The sequence below is a fragment of the Cotesia typhae genome, unplaced genomic scaffold (assembly GCF_013202065.1).
Source record: "Cotesia typhae breed Kobodo isofemale line unplaced genomic scaffold, CoteBio_Ctyphae contig_22, whole genome shotgun sequence".
Classification (NCBI taxonomy): Eukaryota; Metazoa; Arthropoda; class Insecta; order Hymenoptera; family Braconidae; genus Cotesia; species Cotesia typhae.
Window position 1 is genome coordinate 2630655 of NW_027423728.1, and position 22385 is coordinate 2653039.

The 22385-nt window shown below is 27.3% G+C and overlaps 5 protein-coding genes across 7 annotated transcripts; 2 read left to right on the forward strand and 3 right to left on the reverse strand.

The window, feature by feature from the left end:
- Nucleotides 1-268: 268 nt before the first annotated feature.
- Nucleotides 269-2566, reverse strand: LOC141524483 (uncharacterized). 2 transcript variants are annotated; one of them, XM_074238395.1, is made up of 6 exons: nt 2508-2566; nt 2200-2445; nt 1484-1691; nt 837-966; nt 533-766; nt 269-462 (listed from the first exon to the last, which is right to left on the reverse strand). In XM_074238395.1, exons 2-6 carry the CDS (start codon nt 2331-2333, stop codon nt 335-337), a joined length of 834 nt encoding a protein of 277 aa, XP_074094496.1. In that variant the 5' UTR covers nt 2334-2445; nt 2508-2566; the 3' UTR covers nt 269-334. The 2 variants fall into 2 exon arrangements, with proteins under 2 accessions (XP_074094496.1, XP_074094497.1); XM_074238396.1 differs by having other exon boundaries at nt 2530-2544.
- Nucleotides 2351-5739, forward strand: Pcid2 (PCI domain-containing protein 2). Its single transcript, XM_074238393.1, is given in 5 exon segments — nt 2351-2693; nt 2763-2804; nt 3718-3839; nt 3925-4700; nt 4703-5739. Coding segments are annotated over 5 exon segments (1176 nt in total). The 5' UTR covers nt 2351-2672; the 3' UTR covers nt 4918-5739.
- On the reverse strand, nt 5726-9576 carry LOC141524479 (man(5)GlcNAc(2)-PP-dolichol translocation protein RFT1). Its single transcript, XM_074238392.1, is given in 9 exon segments — nt 5726-6009; nt 6085-6585; nt 6670-6801; nt 6855-6895; nt 6898-6985; nt 8042-8350; nt 8426-8612; nt 9079-9281; nt 9362-9576. Coding segments are annotated over 9 exon segments (1686 nt in total). The 5' UTR covers nt 9422-9576; the 3' UTR covers nt 5726-5844.
- A 1334-nt stretch (nt 9577-10910) lies between these two features.
- Nucleotides 10911-22310, forward strand: Eps-15 (Epidermal growth factor receptor pathway substrate 15). 2 transcript variants are annotated; one of them, XM_074238450.1, is made up of 13 exons: nt 10912-11419; nt 11913-11957; nt 12045-12278; nt 12355-12630; nt 13938-14144; nt 14230-14402; nt 14508-14670; nt 17297-17542; nt 17775-17837; nt 18077-18420; nt 18902-19196; nt 20024-20335; nt 20808-22310. In XM_074238450.1, the coding sequence occupies exons 1-13, from the start codon at nt 11393-11395 to the stop codon at nt 21594-21596; spliced, it is 3174 nt and encodes a 1057-aa protein (XP_074094551.1). In that variant the 5' UTR covers nt 10912-11392; the 3' UTR covers nt 21597-22310. The 2 variants fall into 2 exon arrangements, with proteins under 2 accessions (XP_074094552.1, XP_074094551.1); XM_074238451.1 differs by lacking the exon at nt 17775-17837 and having other exon boundaries at nt 10911-11419.
- LOC141524033 (uncharacterized) lies at nt 14692-17058 on the reverse strand. Its single transcript, XM_074237678.1, has 4 exons — nt 16928-17058; nt 15854-16308; nt 15310-15769; nt 14692-15030 (listed from the first exon to the last, which is right to left on the reverse strand). The coding sequence occupies exons 1-4, from the start codon at nt 17056-17058 to the stop codon at nt 14703-14705; spliced, it is 1374 nt and encodes a 457-aa protein (XP_074093779.1). The 3' UTR covers nt 14692-14702.
- Nucleotides 22311-22385: the final 75 nt, after the last annotated feature.

Genomic DNA, 22385 nt, shown 5'->3' on the forward strand with positions numbered 1-22385 from the left:
TATTTCTGGTATCAATAGTAAATATGTTAAACTATTTATTTCTTTTTCTTTTTTGATTTGTTTATGTGGATTTCGAGTTCTTTATATCACTTTACACTATTATATGTAACGATTCTGTACAATTTCCGAGTGGCGTTTAATTAATTAAATAAATTAATTAATTAATTAATTTAGTATATTAGAAAATAAATTAAAAACGGGTTTGCTAAAAAAATCCTTGCTAAAAAATAAAACTTTGTTATACTAGAACGAATGTGCAACAATTTGATAATTTGTAATCATACGTTTTTTATTTATACAGAAAAGTAATATTGAAATAATAAAATTGCTATAATTATTCTTTTGATGGACTATATTCGTCAATAGCTATACATAAATTATTCCATAGTTCTTCTAACTTATCTTTTTTCTGTGGTTTTTTGCAAAAATTTTTTATCAACTGTTGATTTACATCCAGAAATCCTGCAACATAAATTATTAATCACAAGTATGTTTCAATAAAATTCAAATATGTTTAAACTCAACTCATTACCATCGTCAATTTCTTCAATTGTAAATATGTGATCGATTGTTTCAGTTTTAGGAGTTAATTGTGTTCGCCATAAAAGTTTAGCATAAACTTTGTCTGCAGATTTTGATGAATGAACACAAGCTATAAGTCCACCTCTTTCATCTTGACCATTTTCTATCGTTACTATATTCTTATTCTTCAATTTTTTCAAAATTTTTTTTCTGAAACTACATTGGTGACTGTAATCACTGAAAACTGTTTACAGAAAAAAAAAAAAGTTATTTTATATAAACTATAATTAAATTAATTTGTAAAAATTTCTTACCTGACATAAGAAACGAGAGATTTTTTATTTTAGTTATAGCTAATACCCATGGTGATATTTCTTGAAGATATCCAATTTCAGTTTCTTTTAAATGGCATGTTATGTCAAGAATTTCATTAACACCTTGCTTCTATAAAAATTATTAAATTATAATAGACAAAAATTAGACTTTAGACTCACTGGTTTAAAAAAATAAATTATACAGAAGTTAGCTGACAGCTGTCAATTTTTTAAGTTCTCATAAAAAATCAATTACAATAAAAAAAAAATGCTTCTCAAAATTTTCATATGTGGATTTTCTTAATAATTTTATTACTTTAAGCGTCAGTTTTTCCATCCGAGCTAAAATTTTATCTCGGATTAAAAAACTAGCCCTAAAATGATATAATACTAAAGTTAGCCGAAGTTCAAAAATTTTTCTATTTTTTTCAACAATTAAATTGCAAGTAAAAAAATATTTTCAAAAAATTGCACGTATAATTTTTCAAATTTTCTACATGTGAAATTTTTTCTTTTAATTTTATTGTAACAATTTCTTCAATAAAAATAATTATAAAAATTTTCAAACATCGGCTAGTTTAATTTTCATCAAATTATAAAAAAAATTGTTAGTGTCTATCAACTTTAGTGTCATAAAAATAAGTAACCTGTTGATCAATCGTTACTTCAAGTTTGAATTGAAGTTCTTTCATTTCTACGGTAGCTTTATATTGCCAAATGTTGTCTCCTAACCATTTTTTATTAACATTTCGATAATTAATCCCAATAACGGTTTGTGTCATTTCTCTTAATTGTGTAATATTTTTCATTTCATCTAAGCTCTCGGTAGGAATCTGTTTTTGTTTGGAAACTATTCTGTTAAAAAAATAAATTCAATTAATTAATTAATTAATTAATTATGACACTGAAGTTGACAGATATAAACATTTTTTTAGATTTTTATAGCAATTAAATTATTGTAAAAAAATTAATTAAAAAGTTTCACATGTAAAAATTAATAAAAATTACAAGTGAAAATTTTTAGAAGCATTTTTTTATTGTAATTGATTTCTTAAAAAAATTTTTTAAATTAACAGCTGACTGCTAACTTCAGTATTATAATAAATTGATTAATACTCATGATAATTGAATGATAATAAAGTTAACTGTCACTTGATAATTTTTCAATTTTCTTTGACAAAAAAATTTGTTCGAAAAAATTATTTTTAAAAAATTATATTTTTAATTTATTAAAATTTCTACAAGTAGATTTTTTTAATAATTTTTTTATGCTATAATTTATTTGTTAAAAAAAATTAAAACAATTGTGAGGTGACAGCTAACTTTAATGTCATTATAATTGATGTAAAACAAGAATACGAACTCATTTAAATTAACTGATTTATTTTTACTCCGAGAGGCCTCTTCATATTCTTTCAGTTTATCTCGAAGTTCAAGAGCCTTGTCCCACAGGTTTTGACGAGTTTCTTCTAATTTATTTAAGTCTTCCTCCATCATTATTGTGAAAAGTAAACTTAAAAGTAACGAGAATATTTTCTAATTGAAAAACATAAACAACTTTCGGAAACCGACAATTGCATACACATGCAACCAATCACTTTGTCGCCATCTATAAATATGAATGTAGTATAAACTATAAGTAAGTACCAATGGGAAGGAGAAAAGATTCACCAATCACGTAAGTTTTATTCACCGTCGAATCGGAATGACGCAAAAAAAGCTTCCTTGCAACTTGACTATAAGATGAGTAACGACTGCAATTGTAAACAAAAATAATCATATATTAACCTTAATTAAAATATTGTAAAGATAGTCTGAAAAATAATTTTATACGATATGGATTCCTACATAATGCAGGTAAATATTAGTATAATTTATTATTATTTTTTTTTTTTTAATTAAACTTACCAATAAAATTTTTTTTAGTTACGAAAAGTGTGGCTCAACCAGGATGGTGAAACATTAGCAGTAAGTAATAATAATAATTAGCTAAATTACATTAATTATGATGACACTGAAGTTGGCAGACATTAAAAATTATTTAAAAATTTTATAATTATGCAATTATTATAAAAAAAATTCCACATGTGAAAATTAATAAAAATTACAAGTGAAAAATTTTAGAAGCATTTTTTTATTGTAATTGATTTGTTATTAAAAATTTTTAAATTAGCAGCTGACGGCTAACTTCAGCATTATTAATTATAAATGCTTAAAATTAAGTTAAGAAAATTAAAATAACAAAAAATATTTTACTAATATATTTTTGCAAAAATGATACTGAAGTTAGCTGTCAGCTACCAATTTTTTAAGTTCTCAGAAAAAATCAATTAAGACCATTATAAAATCTTTAAAAATCTTACCTTATAAAATCATTAAGAAAGACCCCTTTAGTGGCACTTTTTCTTTCAATGAAAAAATGTTCTTGGAATAAAAATTAAAAATTTTTTTATCAAAGTCTTAAAGATTAGAAATAATATATTCATAAAAGAAATTAATAATTTAATTAATTTGATAAGTACCAAAGTCAAAGAAAGTGTCAGTAATGGGGTCCCCGCCACTAATGAGATCTTTTACTCTACAATGAAAAACCGCTTCTAAAAATTTTCACTAATGATTTTTTATAATTTTCACTTATGTTTCTTTATAATTTTCACATACGAATTTTTGAATTAAATTCTTTCACAATAATTTTATTACTCTAAAATTATCAAAAAATTGTTAATGTCTCTCAACTTCAGTGTAATTTGCTGAAAAAACAATATTCTCTGAATTTCATAATCAAGATTGTTTACAAAATTTTTCGTTCTAACTTCTTGATTAATTTATATTATTTATTAGTTTTATTAATTTATTGAATTTTTGTTTTTATTGTCAATAGGATTTACTATCACTGCGACATAGTCATACGTCTATTCCTCATCTCAAAACTGAAACGGCGATAACCAAGGCTATGGAACATCTTTCAGCACCTTTTGATGATCTCGTTGTGCTTCATCTGAAGTAAGAATTATTATTATTATTATATTAATAGTTATTAATTATAAATTTTTTTAAGTATTTAAAAACTTTATTCTATAATTTTTAGAACTCTTTCATCGGCAAGTAAAGACGACCCACAGACTACATACAATTATCAAAGTTCAGTAGTACAAAGCTTAACAAGAATTCTCCAACTTCAAAAAGATGATAACTGGATGTTACCTGTGATGAGTGTTGTGTGCTTAGAACTCAGATTGTTGGCTATACAAGCGGAGAATACAAAAAGTAAAAACACTAAACCTGGAGAAGTATTAGAAAAATGTGCTGAATGTTTGATGGGTTGTTTTCGAGTTTGCGCTGCAGACAATCGAAGTTCTGAAGAAGACACAAAACGTTGGGGAATGTTGGCACTTGTTAATCAGTTACTTAAAGTTTATTTCCGTATCAACAAACTTCACTTATGCAAACCACTTATAAGAGCTATCGATTCATCAATTTATAAAGATCACTTCCCCTTAGCTCAAAGAGTAACATATAAATTTTTCGTCGGAAGAAATGCTATGTTTGATAGCAATTACAGATCTGCTGATGAATATTTGACGTTTGCTTTTGAACACTGTCATAAACAGTCAGCTAAGAATAAAAGATTAATACTTACTTATTTAATACCTGTAAAAATGTTATTGGGCTTCATGCCAAAAAAAAGCCTTCTAGAAAAATACAATCTCATGGAATTTTGGGATTTAGTAGAAGCTGTGAAAAAAGGAGATTTACGAAAGTTGGAAACAGTAATGACTGAGCATGAAAGTTTTTTCATTGGTGCTGGTATTTACCTAATAGTTGAAAAACTAAAGTTGTTAGCTTACAGAAATCTTTTTAAAAAGTTTGGTTGGCTTTAAATACTCATCAAATACCAGTCAGCAATTTATTGACAGCTTTGGAGATTTATGGAGTCGAAGATGTTGATATGGATGAAACTGAATGTCTGGTAGCTAATTTAATATATGAAGGCAAGATCAAAGGATATATTTCACATCAACATAAAAAACTTGTTATTTCTAAACAAAATCCGTTTCCTCGACTTTCATCAATTATTTAAGAATTCTAATTTTATTCAATTAATTTCAATTTTTTTTTTTTTAATATATAATATGGTAAAAGACCCAGTTATTGACACTTGCAATCAGTGTCCCCAGAAACTTTTGTTTGTCTGATCAACACAGTGCCGTAAAACTATCGGGTTTTCTGAAAAATTATCGTACGCACAAAAAAAAATTTTAATTTAAATTTTTGAGTGAATTTACATATTTTTTTTATGCAAAAATGTTTTTATTAAAAATTCAGACATAAATTTACTCTTGAAAAATATTTACAAAAAAAATGTGATATTACTGTAGATGTCATATCATACCATTTTCAAATCTGATTGATATTAAATGAAGTTACTAGTGTTCAAACAATTTTTTTGTAGGAATGCTATTAAAAAATATCATTAATTACCGTAAAAGACTCACTTTATCGTAACTTTTCGTCACATAATCAAATTGCTTGCAATTTTATTTTAATTAAAAAAAACAAATCGACTCTAATAAATTAATAAATATAATTTTTTAATAATGAATTTTAAGATCATTGGTTTTTTGAGAACATTTTATTTTATTTAATTAAAATAAAATTATAAGTGTCAATCAACTAGGCCAGTGTCAATAACTGGGTCTTTTACTTTAAATCGTTTTCCAATGAAATCAAGTTGTTTAAATATTATTGAATGATTTTATTTAAAATTATGATTTTTGTAAAAAAGATAAGTGTCTTATTGATATTATTCGCATCACGTGTAAAAAAGCGTCATCACACGAAATTAACAACAGAATATTTTGTAAATTTACAAAATAAAAACTAAAATCTATAATTATATTTACATATATTTACTTATGTATTTTTTTTATTTGTACATAGTAAGTGAAGTATTTAAAATGAATGCATTGAATACATGATTTGAATGTACAGTTTTTGGATAGTATAATTAATCACTTTTTTTTACTTGCTCTTCCGTATTTTTATGCTTCCATTTGTTGATAGCTAATTGAAGTAAATCTCGGTTCTCATATACCCATGATAATAATACCATGAAGAACATTACACCTCCAATAAAAACATGGAAAAATTTGTAGTTAGGAAAGTAATAAGACTGAAAAAAATAAAAAAATAAAGTTATTTCATTAACTGTCAGCCAGCTGAACTCTTCAATAGTAAAAACACTTACATGAGATAAACCGGTGATGAAAATTGAAATGCTGAGAGACAAAAAGAAGAATTTTGTGGGTATTAATCCACGTAGTGGTTTATAATTCTTTAATGGCACGTGTCTCTGCGTAATAAATATTATTGAATAATAAATTCTAATTATCATATTTACACAATTTCCAAATATCAAACCAACTGGACCCAGCCATCTAGTAAATGTATATGACGTGACAAAAAATGCTATTGATTGGAAAATATAAATATAATTTCTATTAATTATATCATTATCCGCTGTCGCATTTGTATAACATTCTGTTATTCCATTTATTGCTAATAATAGTACGGAAATACTATGGACTCTCATCAGAAGAATAGGAAGATCATTGGTTAGTTTATCTCCACCGTATAACCAAAGTAGAGTTGATGAATAATATTGACCGAATACTAAAACTACTAAACCAAACGATGTCAAACAAGACGTCAAATGCTTCAATACATCAACACTTTCTCGAACTTTTACCTGTTATCGAAGCATCGTCAACAATTTAATTGATAAATTATAATCTTATAGTAAAAATAATCATTTAATTTTGATTTCACGTACAGGGTCTTGTTGGGTCAATGGCTCATTTCTTTTTATTGTTTGTGTAAAATAGAAGTATGCGCTTTCTTCAACAGGTCGAAATATAAATCTTGCAGGCAGAGATCCAAGATTGCTTACAATATCATAAGTACCCTGAAAAATTTTAATTATTTAATCTATTCAAGTATTAGTTACATGTTTCTTACCTGTTCTGCAAATGACAATAATGGCCATATCGTCATAATTATTTTTCACCTTCAGCTAGGCATAACATTGTAAAACTTTGCTTGAAGAAACTCCAAGTCAGTTTCACGAGATTTTTATCGAATTTTGATTCCTGTAATAATATTTTCAGTTTAATTTTTAATTTTATTTAATTTTTTTTTTTAATGAGAGAAAGTACCCCGTAGTTGAACAGGTTTCAAAGAAAAATTATTTGACCGTACATATAATATATTAAGATGTAATTATTAGTGAAAATTAGTGATTTTAATAAAAATATAAACAATTTTGAATTGATTAAAGCGCAAAATAACAAAGATAATTTAAAATTTATATTTTGAAAATGTTTTCAAGATAAACTATGAAATAAGTAGTAATTGAACACTCCGAGTGCAGCAGTTGAACTAATAAAATATATGCCAATAGGTACATCAAAAATTTTCAACATATTATTGAATAATATTAAAAATAATACTGTGAATATTTAATATGTTCATTTAAAAATGAGAAATATTTGTATTTAATTTTTATGAATGACAAAGTAAATTTTCAATTATAAATAAAAAAACTAAATTCAAAATGTTGAATAATTTTTAACTACACTAATTTTTAGCTACAAAACTTGTTTAATTTGCAGTAATTAATACAAATCACAATACTGATCACTAGTCAATAAACCTATTAGAGATAAGAGCTCTGTTAAAATTATACGGTCTCAGCTTGTTCAAGTTTTGGGTACCGCTTTGAAAATTTGGAGATATAGTTAGACGCTAAAATTTAATATAAAAATTATAGTTAATGTCTTTGCAAAAAGTATGTGTTATTTAGAAAAGACTATTTCTTTGGGTGGTACAGATTTTTTTTACTTAAAATGATGATATACAGTTTTTTTTTACTGATCGTTCGGTTTACGATTTAGTACCTTTTTCATGAAAAAAATAGCATCTATCGGAGATTCTTGACATGTCTACTTTTAAGTTAACAAAAATATAGTTGTTTTGATTTATAATTGAAAAAATTTACAGAAATCAATTACTCTATCATTGAATAATTATAACATGTGCATATTACTCATAATAAATTTACGGATTTTGTATTACAACAATTCGAAGTCTGTTCAAGTACTGGTCCTATTTTTATAAGTGTTCAAGTACTGGGTACTTTACCTTACCTTATTTTCTAGTTGTGATGGGAAAAATTCAGCTACAGATTTAAAAGGAAAATCCTCATTGACATTTTTATAATTGTTTCTAATTTCTTGCTTATCCTGACTTGAAGTTGATTGATGATCATCACCATTACCCCGCTTTAGATTATTTTTAATGTACCAATTTATATAAATGTAAGGAGTTATTGTGTAAAATAATGTCGCAACTATTTGGGCTACACCAAAAGCCAACAATGCACTTTCAGGTTGATATAAAACTATTAGAACAAATATTACTGTACGAAGCACAATTGTGACAGTTTCTATTGCAGCCTGTAATTCAAATAAAAATATATCAATTTTGGTTTAATAAATCAGTCTACAAATAAATTATGAAAATAAATTTACTTTGCACCGAACAAAAAGAAATGTACTCAATACTAATTGTATTATTAAGGAAAAGAAATAAATAATACACGAAATAACTACAGCATAAACTGCAAAATCGTAATATAATGGTAAGTCTTCAACTGTAGACAGTACATACAGCCATATAAATCCAAAAAAAATTGATATCGCCGACCAAATTAGTACTCTGTAATTAATATGACAAGAATAGTTTAAAAAAATAATATAGAATAAAATAATGAAAATTAAGTTAGCAGACATCTAAAAATTTTTAGAATTTTTTTTTATTAAAAAAATTATTCTAAAAAAATTTAATTTGTAAAAAACTATGACAATAAAGTTAGCCAACATCAAAAAATTTTTAGAATTTTTTTTCATTGAAAAAATTATTTAAAACATTAATTGAAAAAATTTCACATGTAGAAAATTTTAAAAATTATACGTGCAATTTTGTAAAAATACTTTTTTTGTTCTAATTTAATTAATAAAAAAAATTTTTAATTGTTGAACGTCGGCTAATTTTAATGTCATAAAAAACTTGGAAAACTACAAGTGCAATTTTTAAAAAATGTTTTTTATTACAATTTAATAAATTAAAAAATTTGAAACGTCGACTAACTTTAGTATTATAATAAAATAACATTTATTCTTACAGTATCCAGAACATGTTGACAACTTGAGCCCAATTGTGAGCTGATGAATCGGTTAGACATGCTTTTAAAAAAGGTTCTCGACATATCATAAATATGACTGACTCCAGTAGAAGGAGCCTGACATTCATAACACCAAGTACTTTTTCACCAACATGTCGTATAATAAACACATTTAGGAAAAATGTTATACCACGGCATAAAATCTGAAATCATAAATAGTTAAATTGCAAGTAAACAGTGTATGGTTTATGAAGATATAAGTTTTTATAAATATTATCATTACTTGTAGATTAATATTAAAAAATGCATTTGTCAAACTAGTTGACAAAATATTTCTAGCCATTGTTATTTTAAATATTTATATAGATGTGAAAATTCCTGTCGATTTCACTAAAACTGTTGTCAAAAAAATAAACCATTATTTATATTTATATATGAGCTCATCAAAAATAAAGGTTACATATTTTTGAATATATATATAAGTATGTTTTTTTCGAGCCACACGTTATGTATTATGTCTGTTTAAACAGTTTGACGTGGAGAGCTAATACCCAAGAGGCAAATCAAACATTATATCTTACCACATCACGGTAAGGAAGCTGGAAAGTTCACATTTTTAATTTTTAAATTGATGAGCTTTATTTAAAATAAATCTTTTTATAATAACTTTCAACTAATTAATTACAATAAAAAAATACTTCTAAAAATTTTTACTTGTAATTTTTATTAATTTTCACATGTGAAACCTTCAATTACATTTTTTTTAATAATTTAATTACTATAAAATTTCAAAAAAATTTTTAATATCTGTCAACTTCAGTGTTATATTTTTTTATGATATTGAAGTTAGCTGACAGCTGTCAATTTTTCATAAAAATTAAATTAGCCGACATCTACAAATTTTTAGAATTTTTTTTCCTTGAAAAAATGATTACAAAAAAATAAAAAAAAATTTTCAATTGTAAAAAATTTGAAAAACAATGGGTGAAATTTTTTAAAAATATTTTTTAGTTCTAATTTAATTATTAAAAGAAAATCAAAAAGTTAAAAACGTCGGCTAACTTTAGTGTTATCAATTTTTTAAATTCTTATAACTAATCAGTTACAATACTAAAAGTGCTTCTAAAAATTTTCGCTGATAATTTTCTTTAATTTTTACATGTGGAATTTTTTTATTAAATTTTTTTCACAACAATGTCATTGTTATAAAATTCTAAAAAAATTTTTAATGTCTGTGAACTTCAGAGTTATATTTTTTTTATTATAATTTAATTGCTCCAAAATTATAAAAAAATATAATACTGAAGTTAGCGATCAGCGGTCAATTTTAAAAATTTTTTAACAAATTCATTACAATAAAAAAATGGTTCTAAAATTTTTCACTCGTCATTTTTATTAATTTTTCCATGTGAAACTTTTTAATTAAATTGTTTTTTAATAATTTAATTATAATACTGAAGTTAGCCGTCAGCTGTCAATGTTAAAAATTTTAACAACAAATCAATTGCAATAAAAAAATGCTTCTAAAAATTTTCACTTGTCATTTTTAATCATTTGCACATGTGGAATTTTTTAATTGAATTTTTTTTATAATATTTTTAATTATTATAAAATTCTAAAATAATTTTCAAAGTCTGCCAACTTCAGTTTCATATTTAATTGCTATAAAATTAAAAAAAAATTTTTAATATCTGTCAACTTCAGTGTTATAAAAAAATCTCTAATATTTGTCAACTTCAGTGTCATTGTAAATTTAAAAATTCCCGGCGGATAAAGACGATGTAAGAATAATTATAACACAGATAATAATAATAATAATAATAATAACAATAGTAATTGAATCGTATCATGAGAATCGTACCATCGCGTTATTTCCATTAAAGAAAAACCCGAGGAAGACTGTCAGCCGCGCCTGCCTAAGTGTTAAACACACATAACGATAATATTAAACAGAATAGGTTGAATAGGATAGTTTTGTATGTGTGTGTTTGCATAATACGGATATCTGTTTTCTCATGACATTACTATAGAGCTTTACACTATATAAGATTTGGTGTAAATTCGCGCTCGATCGAAATCATCGTGGTTTGTCAAAAAACTCTTTTTTTTAAGGAGGAAAAACATTAGAAGAGTTTTTTAAAATACATATTATCTCAAGTACATTTCAACGTCCGTTTAGACAAGCGTCATTCAGTGGCGTCATCCGGTGATAAAGATTCGTCAGTGAAGAGACGACATGCGGGACGAAATCGTTATAAACGGCTAGTGCTATTGATTGACTGTGCGATTGGTTAAATTAGAATTATATGCAAGTATGGCTGCTCTGCCGTCTCCCACACAGGTATACGACTATTTTTTGATTAATAGACAACAAACATCTTTTTCTCCAACATTATTTACTTACTGCTAAAAATTATCAACGAGCCTTCGAAATAAAATTTTTTATGCCAAGGCAAATGATTTTATCAGTAGCGACAATATATCAACTGACGTACACCCTATCAACCTGCTGATAATTTTATTCTAAATCTGTTGTTTTATTTTTTTAATCATCAGTTATGTTTACTTAAGCATTTATTAACATTTTATTTAATTTTCTGTCATTGTCACCTGTCAAAATTATCAATAATTTTCCACGACTAATTTACATATTAATTATTATTATTATTATTATTATTATTTTGTACTTTATCATTATTAAGATTATATCTATTAAATCTAGTACTTGTATATAATCGACTTGTATTAAGAAAACATATAACAGTGTCTTATGATTAACTTAACTTGAACATTTTTATCGATCCAAGTTATAATAAATTATATTTTTATTTTAGGTGGCTGGAAGCCATGAAGCTATCTATGAGGCTTATTACAACCAGGTTAGATTTTTTTAAAATATATTATTTAATTATTTAATGAATAAAATTAAATTTTAAAAATAATGACGATTATTTAATTTTGATAAGGTGGATCCAAAGGGATATGGAAGGATCGAAGCAATGGATGCAGCGAGGTTTCTTAAAAAATCCCAGCTGAGTGATGTGATACTTAGCAAAATATGGGACATGGCCGACCCCCAGTCTAGGGGTTCACTCGATAAAACGGGTATGTTTGTCGCCCTAAAATTATGTGCCTTTGCCCAAGCTGGACGCGAATTGAACATCGCTAATTTGATTCAAGATATAGCTCCACCAAAGATGGTAACTGACTAAATAAAATATAGCATTAAAATATTACTTCATACTTATATATTATTTTTTTTAATATTTTCTCAAGGGCGACATTCCACCAGTTATCAAAAAGAGTCCGGCCGTCCCTCCGCCACCTGTTATTTCAGCAGTAAACAGTAGTGACTGGTCGATAAAACCGCATGAACGCATAAAATACGATCGTTTGTTTGATGACTTACAGCCAACAAATGGTTATATACCAGGGAATAAAGTAAAAGGTCTTTTGATGGATAGCAAACTTCCTATGGACACTCTAGGAAAAATATGGGATCTCGCTGATATTGACAAAGATGGAATGCTGGACAGGCATGAATTTGTCGTCGTAAGATTTATTGATTTTTTTAACACTACACGGCTGCCCAATTTCAAAACACAGTAACTGACAATTTTAACCCGTTGAGGACACACAGGGTCCAGTGGACCCTACTCGGTAAAACAGTTCTAATTTGTTTCTTATGTGATGTATTGACTTATAATTGGCACCAAACTTTAATATAACATTCCCTCTGAATATCTTGATAGTTATTTATAATTTCTAATGATTTAAAAATACCGAAAAGTCGATTAGAAAAAAAAACTTACGAAATTGAACTTTTTTTATGAAAAAAGTCGCAGAAATTTTGATTTTTACAATATCGAAAAAAAACTGACGCCATTTTATTCGGAAAACAATATATTTTGAGGAAAAAAATCAATATTTGATGAAGTTTGAAAAAAATATACTTATTCTGAAGTTTGAAGTTACGAATTTCGGTCAGTCGCTTACAATGGTAATAGGACATTTAAACATGTAAAATAGTATAAAAAAAATTAATTTTTTGTGATGAAACTCTTTTATTATAATTATTACAATAAAAAAATATAAATATCTTCAAGAAAATCAATGAAATCAGTCGTAAATGAGACTTAGTCTCATTTATAAATCTCTTTCTAAATTTAAAATGCGTCAAAGTTTGCCTGGGGTTCACTGGACCCCGTGTGTCTTCAACGGGTTCAAATGATAAATAAAATTGCGCTAATTGTTTTGAATCGCAAATCTACCCATTTTTGCTTAAAACAATAATGATTTTCAACAGTTAAAAAAGTAAAATGTATACACTGTAAAAATTATTTAATTTTAAAGCTTTTGTTTATTAATGGTGTAAAAGTAAACTTTTAAAAAAATGAAAAAAAAAATTTTAATTAAATATTTATAAAAATTTTGTTTTTTAGAAATTTTATATGAAAAAAAATTTACACCAAAAGGATCATACATAATTGCATAAAACCATTTTTACATTGTACTTGCTGATAAATAATTATATACGTGTGTGGCTCTCTCTCTCAAAGTTCGCTTGGAGTCCACTGGACTCCGTGTGTTCTCAACGGGTTAAGATTTTAAAAAATTTTTCTTATTAAAAAAAAATTTGCACACTAAACTGATAAAAAATTTGATCAATGAATAGAAAATACTTGAATACAAATATTAAAAAAAAAAAATGCTTGAAATTAAGGTCTACAAGCTATAAGAAATCCAGCAATCCTAAAAAAAAATCAGATATAAAAGTTTTGCAGTTACTGTGTTTTAAAATTGGGCAGCTGTACAATTTACCATAATATTCCAATAGCTAGCTAACAATCATTTTGTAGGCTATGCATCTTGTTTACAAAGCTTTGGAAAAACATGCGATTCCAAGTGTTCTGCCACCGGAATTGATGCCACCTGGAAAAAGAAAAGAAGCTCCTCTTATCGCTGACCTTTCAGCTCCAGCGATGGTAGCTGCTAAAATACCGCCTATACCACCACTACCGAATGCATCTGCGATCAATAATTTAGTGGGTTTACAATCCGTCAAGGTAGATATTATCACATTATCAATATAATGGAAAATGTTCTTTGATTTTTAATTTTTTATTTTTCATTCATAATTTCCTATTTTAGCCTCCATCACAGCAACAACCTGTACAATGGGTCGTATCTGCAGAAGATCAAGCTGCTGCAGATAAATTATTTTTACAGGCAGATATGGATATGGATGGATTTGTTTCGGGTACTGAGATCAAAGATGTTTTTCTTCAAAGCGGACTCCCACAATCTATACTCGCTCATATATGGTATATTAAAAAAAAAAATAATATATATATATATATATATATATTTAATATTATTCGTATATATTAATATTGGATTATATTTATAATTTATTTATTTTTATTTAGGGCTCTTTGTGATTTGGGTCAGAGTGGCAAGCTAAACAAAGAACAGTTTGCACTTTCAATGTGGCTAATAAAACAAAAGTTAAGAGGAATCGATCCTCCTGCTTCACTCATGCCTGATATGATACCTCCGTCTTTGAGGAAATTTACTGACAGTGGAGTAGCAGTAAGTCAAGATTTTTTTTTTAATAATTATATTCAAAGGGATGAGTTACGTTTACGTCCTACCCAAGCGCGATAGTAAACATACAGAAATACCGAGATTAAAGGAATAGCCCCAAGCATTATGACTCGATAATCTAGATTTTTAGGCATATCATATGATACTTCCAGACGAATGACACCACTTAGAGTATTTCTTTGCCAACAACTGTAAATATTTATATCGGCGTATCGCAGGGACTTGAATTTTATTTGTTCTCGAGAATCTATAGATATACGCCCACCTGATTGAATCTTTATTAAATTTGGATCTAAAATTTTTGTGCCAACTTTCCAAACTACTGGCAAGTCAGTATTCATGTTTCTAGAAATATAATTTTATTATCAAAGTTAATAATTATCAACCAAATTTCGGTAATCGGAAAAAATAGACCGGAAAAAATTTTAAAGTTATGAAAAATTCATATTATTTCATTAAAATTATTATAAAATAAAAATAATATTAATAATAATTTAACAAATCTATTATTTTTATTTTATAATAATTTCAATGAAATGATATGAATTTTTTATAACTTAAAAATTTTTTCCGGTCTATTTTTTCCGGGATTTAAAAATTCCATAGCTTGGTTAGTAGACTTACCCTGGACATTTTAAATTTAAACTATAGCCATGTTTCTCATATAAAGTAACACGTTTCACAGATGGTTGAAGTTCTGGTATACCTTGAGCCAAAGAAAATATCCCTGCACTATTATTTGCTGTTTCTATTACTTTACCGTTCCGATCTCGTACTTCATAGATCGTATCAGTTGGACATTTAACTTTACAAAATTTTTTCATAATTTCTGTTTTACGGTTTTTTATTTCTGGAATTTCTTGAATTAATCGAGGTGTAAATGACGACCGACATGGTAATTTATTTTGAAACATTTTTAATACATTTTTCGCTAGTCTCTTCAATCTTCTATGCGAAATTTTTTCTTCCTCTGTTAATCGTTCATTGACATATTCTGTTGGTTGCTCACTGATACTATCAATTTCATTTTTAGATCTCTGTTGAATTGATTTTTCTGTAGATAAGGCTTCGTTTGACTCAACTTCTATATACACGGAATCCATAAAATATTTGTTTATTGTTTATTGTTAGAGTAAAGTGTTAATTTTTTATTAATTATTCTACTCACCATCATCTTCTTGTTCAAACTTGAGCAGAGATATTGTACAGTGTCCATATCTTACACATGTACCAACCATACCGCACAATGAACAAGGAGACCATGGAGACCATGATGAAAATATCTTTAATCCATACGAATAAAGCATCAAAGGGGGTGTAGGATGTTGAGCATTTAATGCTTCTTCGGGTCGTACCATTATTGTAGGTTCGCTTTCGTCAGTAACATAAAGATAATGATAATTCGACAAAGTATCACCCATTTTACACCAATATAAACCTTCTTGAAATCTTTGAACATTATAAAGAGTTAAATTTCCATCTTCATATGACATTATATTATTCTCATCTAATAAATCTATTTGCGTATCCTCGGCATTAATATTACGGATGTCTCGATAAACCCATTCAATGTTTTCAATCGTATACACATCATTTGGTGAAATACAAATGTCGCAATTTATACTGAAAAAAATATATAGTATTTAATAATCTATATTATTAAGAGGATAAGAAAAATTTTGTGTCCAGGTTAGTCACATGATAAAATCGGTTTTTTTAGTGAAATTTAGTCATTGCAAAGGTCTTGACTTGAATTTGTGCCTTTTTAATGTTTCATATCATTCTCACCAATAGTCAAATTATTATGATAAATATTTAGGCTGCATTTGAAAATGTTCTATCTCTAAATACATAATTAAGAAATGACCTTGTATCTTGTAAACTATTGACATTTTTAAAGATATAAGCTCACCCCGACATTACACTCATCGAGAGTTTTCATTTGAGTACCCACATCAATTTTTCATATATTTATATATATTATATATATATATGAATATATAAAAAATATATCAAAAACGCATGTGGGTATTCAAATGAAAACTCTCGATGAGTTTAACATTGGGATGAGCTTATATCTTCAAGAACGTCAATATTTAAGAAAGTACCGTGCAATTTAACAAAAGTAATTATTTAATAAAGCAAAAATATTGATTATTTATAGTTCACAAGTCATGGCAGTCACATAGTGACTGGAAGGTTGCTAGTAAAAATATTATTTTATTGCTTAAATAAATCTTACGTTATAGATGTTCCTTCTAATACTGATAATGACGAAAGATGTAATGTTTTAACTGGACCAAGCTTAGAATATCTTTGTTTTAAACATTCATAGTAATTTTCCCAAAGCTTTTTGTTTATATTTTGTAACATTTTATTACCTCTTGGATATTCAAATTCACTTATGTCGATATCTAGATTACTTGTGTGTTTTTTTTTCCATACATTATGTATCTTTTCTTTTATAACTTTAAATTTATTTTTTAATTTTATTGGAAGATCAAAGTTAATTGCAATATCTATTAAATACCATACAATGATAATTCTCAAAAGTAACATGACATACTTTTTTTTAACCTTTATAAAACGTTGATGTGCTTTTTTTTTTCAGGAGAACAATAATGTTACCACTTATTCAAATCCTGAACTTGACATGATCAGTAAAGATATCGCGGATTTAGCTCGTGAGCGGCGCATAATGGAACAAGATATCGCACAAAAAGAAGCAGATATTAAAATAAAAAATGGGGAAATTAAAAGCTTGCAAAGTGAGCTAGATACTTTAGCTGCTACTTTAAAACAATTAGAAAATCAAAGAGGAGAGGCACAAAAGCGACTGAATGATTTAAAAACTCAGGTATTATTTTATTTAATAATCATACTTCACATTTAATTTGGAATTTTATTTAGTAAATAGTTAAAAATAATAATCAGACATTTTTTATGATAAGTCAATGAATGCGCACGGATGCATGCACGAAGTTAGCTAAAAAAAATTATTTTTATAGCTTATTGCATTACGTTACATATGATTTATTTTTTGTTGGTTTTTTTTTTTTTATTTTTTTATATATACTTCCGATTCGTAGCGGACTGAGGTAGAAAAAGAATTAAATGAAGTCGAACAAGAAATTCGTATCCAGCAAAAAAAGGTATTTATCTTAAAAATTTATGTTTTTTTATACATTAATTCCGAGATTGTCAACATTAGCCTAATTCCTTCAATGTTTACAAGGTAATAGAATGTGCATGCAAGTAGTATAAATGATTAAATAAATTCATTATGTAAATAATAAAATAATCATCAAATAATCCATAAGTACTAACTAATTTCAATACTAACATTTATAAATAAATTTTATTTGTTAAATAACAATAATTTTTTTGAAAGGTGGATAAGCTGCGTCAACAAGCAGAAGAACAAGAGTCAGTTTTAAAATCGCAGGAAGAAGAACTCAATAGCAAGCGACAAGAATTAGAAGGTCTTCGTCAAGAAGAACAACAGCTTGAACAGCAACAAAATAATAGTCGAGATCAATTGAATGAATTAACTAAAAACCTACAAAATACTCAGCTTCAAATAAGCCAAGCAAAAGCTAAAATTACTGATTTGGAAGAGCAGCAGCGTCAAATGACCGATGCTATTGCGATTTACGACTCAGCCTTAGCAGCAGGAGATCCAAATCTTGTTCCGGATACTAGTCTACAATTTAATCCGGAAATAGATGCACTCGAGTGAGTATACGACATAATTAATTGCCCGCCTCATAAGCACTTGTGACATTTTGCTTTTTAAATAAATAAAAAGAATGTTTAAAAAAATTATTTCGTGGACGTCCGGCTGTAAAAGTGGTCACGATAACTGCCGAAAAACTTAACTGATCATGTCCATTTATTTTTTATACTTTTCAGTATGATTTAATGAAATTAAGTCCTTTCGGAGATCACGGTCTAATTCAATGTAGTTTATTTATAATTAGCAAAAAACTAAAAATCCACTAATCGTTTACATATCTATATCTATGTAAATAAGGTTCGTTTACAATACATGCGCAGTACCTTTTCTTTTCTAGGTGGACAATTAAAAGTATTTGTATTTTATTTTAATCAATTTTATTATTTAAAATGAGATTATGAGGCGTGCACTTTTGGATTTTCCAAACTTTTTCATAAATAGTATCAATTGTATTAATGAATGATCTTTTTTTCTAACTAGACTTGAAAATGAAAACTCAACTAAAGTCAATGGTTCGAGTGGCGAAAATCAAGGACCTAACTCGTTTATAGGAATGAATGGATCATCTGACGGTTTTGGAAATCAAAATGATCCATTTTCATCAAACAAAGCAAAAGATACGTTCAGAAGTGGTGAAGGTGATCCATTCACTAATTTCGATGGAAGGACAATATCATCTGGATTTGCTAGTGATCCATTCGCTGCGAAGGGCAAACAAGATTCATATGATCCATTTGGTGACAATAAAAAAAGTGAAAAACCAGCTATGGAAACTGTAAGTTTTAGTAGTCTACATACTATTAATAAATAATTATTTCTATATCAGAAATGTGGATAAGATAGGATCATAATAACAATTACATTATTATTTCTGCGACGTTTCGGTCATTCATTAGACCTTCCTCAGGCACCTGGAAATTACACATATTAATAACCAACAAAATAACATACACAGAAAAAAAAATTTACTTGAATCAAGTAAATAATTTTGAAGAATTTCATCTTCTTGATTTGAGTAGAAAAATTCTTAAACTAAGAAATTTTTATTGGTTTAAATAAATTTTACTTGATTCAAGAATTTTTCGTCTTGATCCAAGACAATGAAACTCTTCAAAATTATTTTCTTGGTTTAAGAATTTTTCTCTTGATTCAAATTAATTTTTTTTTTTCTGTGTAACAATTGATATAATTACAATGTTTACCATAATACGAATTACAACAATCACTATCTTACATTACACAGTTGCCTTTTTCATATAAATTGTTACAAAATTACTAAAATTTATAGATTATTGTTATGATCCTATCTTGTCCACATTTCTGATATACAAATAATTATTGATAATTATTAGGCTTTAGTTGGGCACTTCCGGCCAAAATTTGAAATTTCAGCGAAAATGCCCAAACTAAACTCTTGTTAAAAAATTCTATAAAAATTAACACAGCTTCTGCTAAAAGCGGAACTCAAAATTCCAATATTAAAAGCTTCTTCACGGAAATTGAATTTTGGCACACTCTATTAATTATGGATGATAATATTAACAACTATTGATAAATTCAAACACATGATATAATGATATATAAATTTTAAATGGCTTATAGGCAAAAGATCCCTTCGGAGATGATCCTTTCGCAAATCTTCACGCGCCTACTCGTGCCGAAAGCCCAAGTCCTGCACTTCCACCCAAAAAAGCTAAGCAACCACCACCAAGACCTGCACCACCTCGACCGGCAAGTGGACCAACTGGGCCACTCCGAGCAGCACCTGTTCCTCCCACGCCTTCACCAACACCAGATCCATTCGCTAACAGTAACGCAGACCCATTTGCGGCTCAAAATGATAACAACAATGGAAACACAGGTTTTGGTTCAACTGGTTCTGGATTTGCAGATTTCGCAAATTTTGACGCCAAGGTATAATTAGTATTTTAATTATTTTTTTTTTTTATGAGTTATTTTATTGATTGTTTATTCATATTTTTTTTTTATTTATATATTTTATGTATGTTAGTAATTTTTTTTTTAAACATCAATTATCAATGTTCTTTATTTATAAATTTAGGTAATTGCCGTTATTTCAGTTAATCCACAGACCTGATTCCTGGAGCATGCTGTTGTAACTATAATTGTATTATTTTTATTTTAAATCACGTTCATTTTTTTGTATTATTTAATTTTATCGTTATGTATTTATTTATTTATTTATTTATTTATTTATTTTTTTTTTATATCACAGCATCTATTATTTTGTGTGTAATTAATTTATGTAGCAAAGAGATAGCAGCCCAATGGAGCAGACGATAATTGGTGGCATTATGCCCCTATTTCCTCTTTAACTTTTCAGTAAACCCAAACTGATTCGTGAAAAAAAAAAAACCTGCTTCAGCCGGATTTACAACCCACGCGAACGGCACCAGCGAGGCCAATGAGCAGACCACGCGCTACACCAACGCCAAGTCAAAAGTTACCCGACTTTACGGAGGATCCATTCAGAGACTACCGCTATGAAGATCCATTTGAGATTGCAGATCCATTCGCCGATGAAGATGATACTAATGCAAATAAGAAGAGTATAACCAATGTCACCAATGGCCGTAAACTTGATCCATTTGGATTGGAGACAACAGCAACATCAGGCAGCAATTACTCTTTTAAAGATAAAGATCCCTTTGACAAGGGCTTTGATTCTGATTTTTCAAAAGCATTTCCCTTAATAAAAGAAAATATTGATAAAATGGGTAATTTTATGACTGATAGTAAAAATAATTCATTTAAAAGCATAAATGAATTTGACTTTGCAAATAACAGTATAACTGAGACAACAAGGCCAACCAATAAACCTATTAATTTTGATGAAGCTTTTGCACCAAAAAAAACTGACAAAAATCTCAATTATTCTGGTCGAAATAGCGCTCAGGCATTCGATGATATGTTTACTCACGATAATTCGCATATTAATAAAAATAATAACAATAATAACAATAATAACAATAATGCTACATGGAATGGTCGAAATAACAGCTCAAAAGGACTAACAGAGCAGCAACAACTCGCTTGGGCAGCTCAACAAAGTTTGCGTGTTGAAGAAGAAATATCTCGGCGCAAAGCTCAAGAAGAAGCCGATTTTGCTTATGCGATTGAGCTCAGTAAGCAGGAGAATGCAGGAAAATTTTAAGTTTAAAATAATAAATAAATAAAAATAATTAAAAAAAAAAAAAAAAAAATTGTATCAATAATTAAAAGCGAGTCGGTGCTCAATAAAAACAACAAAAAAATTGTTAACAATGTTAAGCATAATAACAACTTTCTTGTTTTGTGTACTGATTATTAAGTACATTACGAAAAAATAAGATAATGCGCGTGTCATGTTATACTGTCTCTTCTGCCTTCAATCAGTATTTATTCTGTATTACGCGCCACACGAACTCTAAATTTAATTTATATATAACTTCAATTCTTACATTATATGCCTTCCCAAACAAATATTATTGATAAAATAAGACATACTAAAAAAAATTTAAGCACAGACTATAACTATGCATTATACAATAAATTATAGGAATAAAAAGTTACGTTATTTTATGAATATCAGAAAAAAAATTATACAATTAATGAGTATCATTGTTTTTGGTTAGTTAGTAAGTTATACGTATAAACTTCATATCAGATTTAACATAAAGTACGTAACGAGCAATCGTTAAATGGAACGTTACTTACCGGAATATTTAAAAGATTATTAGTTGTTATATTAAAAATATGTAAAACTTAAAAATTCCATGTTTTTATGTTATAAGTTTATTATTCATACATTGCTCGATACGATCCAAAGACTACGGTGTTCAAGTTGAAAATATTAAAAAAAAAAAAAAAAAAAAAAGAAACAAACAAACCATTAAGTCATAATTAATTAGTCTATTTGGTAAATATTATTGTGCGTACTTTTGAGTTAAATATAATTGTTACT

What these genes read in the sequence shown, in the direction of transcription:
- LOC141524483 (XM_074238395.1), bottom strand. Translation starts at nt 2,333, where the DNA reads ATGATGGAGGAAGACTTAAATAAATTAGAAGAAACTCGTCAAAACCTG. An exon ending in AAGTAACGATTGATCAACAG is followed by an intron (nt 967 to 1,483) that starts GTTACTTATTTT and finishes TAATTTTTATAG; the next exon opens with AAGCAAGGTGTTAATGAAAT. An exon ending in AATTGAAGAAATTGACGATG is followed by an intron (nt 463 to 532) that starts GTAATGAGTTGA and finishes TTTATGTTGCAG; the next exon opens with GATTTCTGGATGTAAATCAA.
- Eps-15 (XM_074238450.1), top strand. Translation starts at nt 11,393, where the DNA reads ATGGCTGCTCTGCCGTCTCCCACACAG. An exon ending in ATGAGGCTTATTACAACCAG is followed by an intron (nt 11,958 to 12,044) that starts GTTAGATTTTTT and finishes AATTTTGATAAG; the next exon opens with GTGGATCCAAAGGGATATGG. An exon ending in TCTATACTCGCTCATATATG is followed by an intron (nt 14,403 to 14,507) that starts GTATATTAAAAA and finishes ATTTTTATTTAG; the next exon opens with GGCTCTTTGTGATTTGGGTC.
- LOC141524033 (XM_074237678.1), bottom strand. Translation starts at nt 17,058, where the DNA reads ATGTTACAAAATATAAACAAAAAGCTTTGGGAAAATTACTATGAATGT. An exon ending in TTAGAAGGAACATCTATAAC is followed by an intron (nt 16,309 to 16,927) that starts GTAAGATTTATT and finishes TATTTTTTTCAG; the next exon opens with TATAAATTGCGACATTTGTA. An exon ending in GTTTGAACAAGAAGATGATG is followed by an intron (nt 15,770 to 15,853) that starts GTGAGTAGAATA and finishes CCGTGTATATAG; the next exon opens with AAGTTGAGTCAAACGAAGCC.